Source organism: Bubalus kerabau, chromosome 8 (genome assembly GCF_029407905.1).
Source record: "Bubalus kerabau isolate K-KA32 ecotype Philippines breed swamp buffalo chromosome 8, PCC_UOA_SB_1v2, whole genome shotgun sequence".
Taxonomy (NCBI): domain Eukaryota; kingdom Metazoa; phylum Chordata; class Mammalia; order Artiodactyla; family Bovidae; genus Bubalus; species Bubalus kerabau.
Window position 1 is genome coordinate 81,241,006 of NC_073631.1, and position 3,876 is coordinate 81,244,881.

The following is a 3,876-nucleotide window of genomic DNA, read 5'->3' on the forward strand; positions in this document are numbered from 1 at the left end:
TAAAAATAAACCATAAATTCTATCATCAATCCCTGGTGCATATAGTTTGGGGCTATAATTAGCCTTGCTAAATTTAGTAACTTTTCTTACTTCTCCACCATTATCACACAATACTGGAACTGGATAGAAGGACAGAAACCAGCTAGTCCAACTTACATTACAGATAAGGAAGGAGATGCCTGAGACTTGCCTTCCCGTGATCACATCTGGCCTTTTAGCATTTCCCATAATAACAGTAATACTGATGCAAGTACCACAGTAGGTAAATCTTAAAGCAGTCTTTGAAAACACCCATCTTTCAAAGCCAGAAGTGTGAAAGGAACCAAGTGATGCTACATACACACATCACAGCAGCTGCAGTCCCTCAACACTGATGCGGTGATAGGCTGTTTCAGCTCAGGATGTAGTCTCCTTATCCAGTCAATAACGTCACAATCTGAACAAACTTAGGCAATTTGCCTTTATGAAATAACTACCCCAGACAAAAACAACAGTCATTCCACAGAGCTGCCAACTTGTACTAGCCTGGGATCCCAGAATTAGTCAGAACACAGTTTATTAAGCATAAACTCTTAAGTCCAATATGCCTGTAGGTAGGTCTAGGAATTAAAACAATGCTATATTGTCCCAATGCCACACTCCGGCGGAGGTAGCAAGCAGAGGAAGGGGGCAAGCAAAGGAAGGGGGCAAGAGGGAATTCTACACATTATATTTCTCTACCAAACAGGCACACACACCATACCAGGGTAGACATGTGGACTCTAATCCCTTCTTAGTGGAAAACACACATTTTCAAAATGAATCCCCGATCTAGAACGAATTACCGTAATAGCCACAGCCGGAGCGAGTCCGCTGAGGAGAAACGCAGATCTGGCCACCTGCTTTGAGACGCCTTGGACCACGACACTGCCGGGGTCTTTAAAGGCTGGCCTTTTCGGGTAGGGCATCTGCCCTCCTAAATCGCCTTAAGATTCCAGGAAAAGAGAGAAGATGCCTCCCTTAGTCTTTGAACTATGCTGCTCTTCCTGTATCCATTTCTGCTGAACACAGCCTTATCTTTTCAAAGAGAAAAAAAGATAAAAACAAGAGAATTGCACCATTGCAGATCCCAAGAGAAGTAAGCACAAAACTACAGCAACGTCAAATAATATCTTCAGCAACTAGGAAAATCCCCACATGCTGTCTGGTGTCAGCCCAATGCAGACTGGGGTGCGCTGTGCCCGGAATCACAGGAAGCCGGGCAGCTCTGCAGCCTGTGTCCCTGCCAGCTCCCCCCACGCGCTGAAATTCGCCAGGAAGAACTTATGATGCCCAGCTTCTGTATGCAAGACAGGCAGGCAGACCACGCACCCAACACTCCGCGACTCGGCCAAGGGGCCGCGACATCAAAAAGGCAGGGCCATCAGAAGGCATGGGAGGCACGGGGGTTTGAGCCCTCGGATTTTGCTGCATTGTCACGAACTAGGAATGTAGGGGTAGGAGCAACTGCACCTCCAGCCAAAAATGGACCGGACGCGTTTTTCCCGGCGGCGCCCTCCCCGCCCGTGTGCAGGTCGCAATACGGTAGGCGACATGACGGGCTGCTCCCGCTAAAACTCGGGTGGCAGGCCAGGCAGAGCAGCCTGGGACAGGGAGGCGCTGAAGCAGCACCCACAGCGCGCATCCTCCCCGCCTGCCACCACCCAGGGGAGCAAGGGCCGCACCTGCCACGCTCCCCCTGAGCGAGCACGAGCAAGCGCTTGCGGGGCTGCAGGCGCTCGCTGGCTAACCCTGGGCATTGCTTGGGACACAATTGTCTAAAAGGGAGCCCGAGGCAAACCCAAATCCAGAGCTCTAGTTCATAAGGGGTGGGTGTGGGCTGGTAACGGGGATTACGTAGGTCTCTCCGCCCCCTCCCCTGATACCTCCTCACCACTGGGAGGGCGCCGGGGGCCGGGGGAGGCGCCACGAACCCGCTTGGGGGCTTCTTTGTTTCTCTCTGTGCCCTGCAGGAGGGCCCGGTGTGCCAGTTGTACCCAAACCGGGGTCGTCACCCGGGGATGCCTGCCCGGCCCGGGTGGCGGCGCTCCCCAGGCTGACAATTGAACCTCGCGGGAGAAGCAAGAGGGTGGGGAGGAGGGTGGATCCCGGACCCTGGGGAGGGAGGGCGCGCTGACGGGGCCTCCGGAGCCGCTGGGAAGCCACCCAGAGGAGGGCGGGGGAAGGGGCGGTAGGCAGAGTCCCCGCCCGGAGCCCGCTTACCTTGGCAGCTCCGGCCTGGGCACAGATCATGCTCCCATCCGCGCGCAGGTTAGAGACGGGGGGCGCTCCTGCCCTGCATGGTGCGCCGGACCCCGGGGACCTGCCGGTGGTGATGACCGTGGCACTCACCCGCTCTCGTAACGCTCTGGGTGCCGGGGGAGAGCGGCGGCCACCGCCGCGGTGGAGGGGCGCGTGCGATTTGATGAGTGTGTGCGCTAGGAGAGGGCCCGCTGGGTCAGAGACGCACTGGATTCCTGCTCCAACAACCGCCCCTCATGCGCGGTAACGCAGCGCACTTCATCGCTTTATCCTCCCGCCCGCATCCCCTCCCTCCCTGCCTGCTCCTCTGTGGGTACCAGACTCCGGAACCAACCACAAGCCGGGCTTGCTCTCATTAACGCTGCCCCGCCCTGCAGCCTCCGCGCACCCCTCTCCCCCGCCCCTGCCGTAAATATATATTGATTCTTGTTACCGCCGGCCCCATCCTTCCAACACTCGGCACGCGTACTGGGCATATCCAGCCCCAACCCTTTTGTGTGTGTGCAAACAGTGCGTTCAGAAAGGACGTGGTACAGACACCCCAGCGGGCACCCTATGACAGGTGTTCCTGGCCTCGTTCTTACACACTTTCCTGTTTTGTATCATTGTGAGCACTCACACCTACCTGGGCACCTTCTTGTACCCGCATGGCAAACACACAAAACAAACATGGTAATTACAAATGCAAAGGATGAAAATAGCCCTCTTCCCGGGAAAATCTATTGTTGGGCAAGACTAGCTTTCAAACTGGGTTTTACATTGAACTGCACGCAGTCAGAATGCTGGAACTAGAAGGACATAATCTCCAGACTCTGACTTTCTGACCCAACTGCATTCTTCACAAAGCTTTTCTATTTCTCCCATTCCCAGCTCAGCATCGTTTACATTAGATGTTGTTCACATTCTGAGAAGTTATCTTCTTTTTTTTTTCTTCCCATGTGTTGAATGTAATCCTCCCTAAGCTAAACAAAAGGCAGGCCCTGACTCCAGACTCCTGACTGAACACCAGAGGACAGAAATCCAAGTCCCAGACTGTGAGATGGGCTGCTTCTCACAACTCAACTCTTGGTTTTGAGTTCTCTTTCAAAGCCAGAACTTTCCAGAACTGGAAGCCTTGGAAGATAATGAAGGCAGCTTCACCAGCTGTCCCCCTTTCTCCAAGGAGACACACACATATTCATCAGGACTTGACTTTCCTCATTCCCCTGGAGATGGGGCTGCCAGGTCTCCCCCTTCCCTGACGGACAGCCCCTCTCTTTGCCAGTTGCCTTAGATCTCCCAGTCAGATGAGATAAAAGCTGAGATTTTCAAATCTCAGCTAAGATCCATGCAGAAAGCTGGACATACATTTCTCCAAAAGACTTTTACAGTTCAGTTATTATTGACTCAACTGACTTAATTATTCAATTACTCCTAGGTGAAAAAAACCCTCCAAGAACAAACTAATGTAGGCTGCAGCAGTAAACAGCAATATCAACCAACTGTGTGATGTTTCCAACCAGAGCTTACATAAAAACAAGAACTCTGCATAAACCAGCATCCACAATTTCTAAATTAGCACAGGATCACCAAACCATAATAAAGAATAATCCCTTT

At 52.7% G+C, this 3,876-nt stretch overlaps 1 protein-coding gene across 1 annotated transcript in view; it reads right to left on the reverse strand.

Moving 5' to 3' along the window:
* Positions 1-2,616, reverse strand: part of HECW1 (HECT, C2 and WW domain containing E3 ubiquitin protein ligase 1) — a 483,654-nt gene extending 481,038 nt beyond the window's left edge. Inside the window, exons 1-2 of the mRNA XM_055590733.1 lie at positions 2,242-2,616; positions 825-1,056 (exon numbers count right to left, since the gene is read on the reverse strand). Of these exons, the coding sequence (XP_055446708.1) occupies positions 825-947 (123 nt within the window). The 5' untranslated portion in view covers positions 948-1,056; positions 2,242-2,616. The remainder of the gene's footprint in view (positions 1-824; positions 1,057-2,241) is intronic.
* Positions 2,617-3,876: the final 1,260 nt, after the last annotated feature.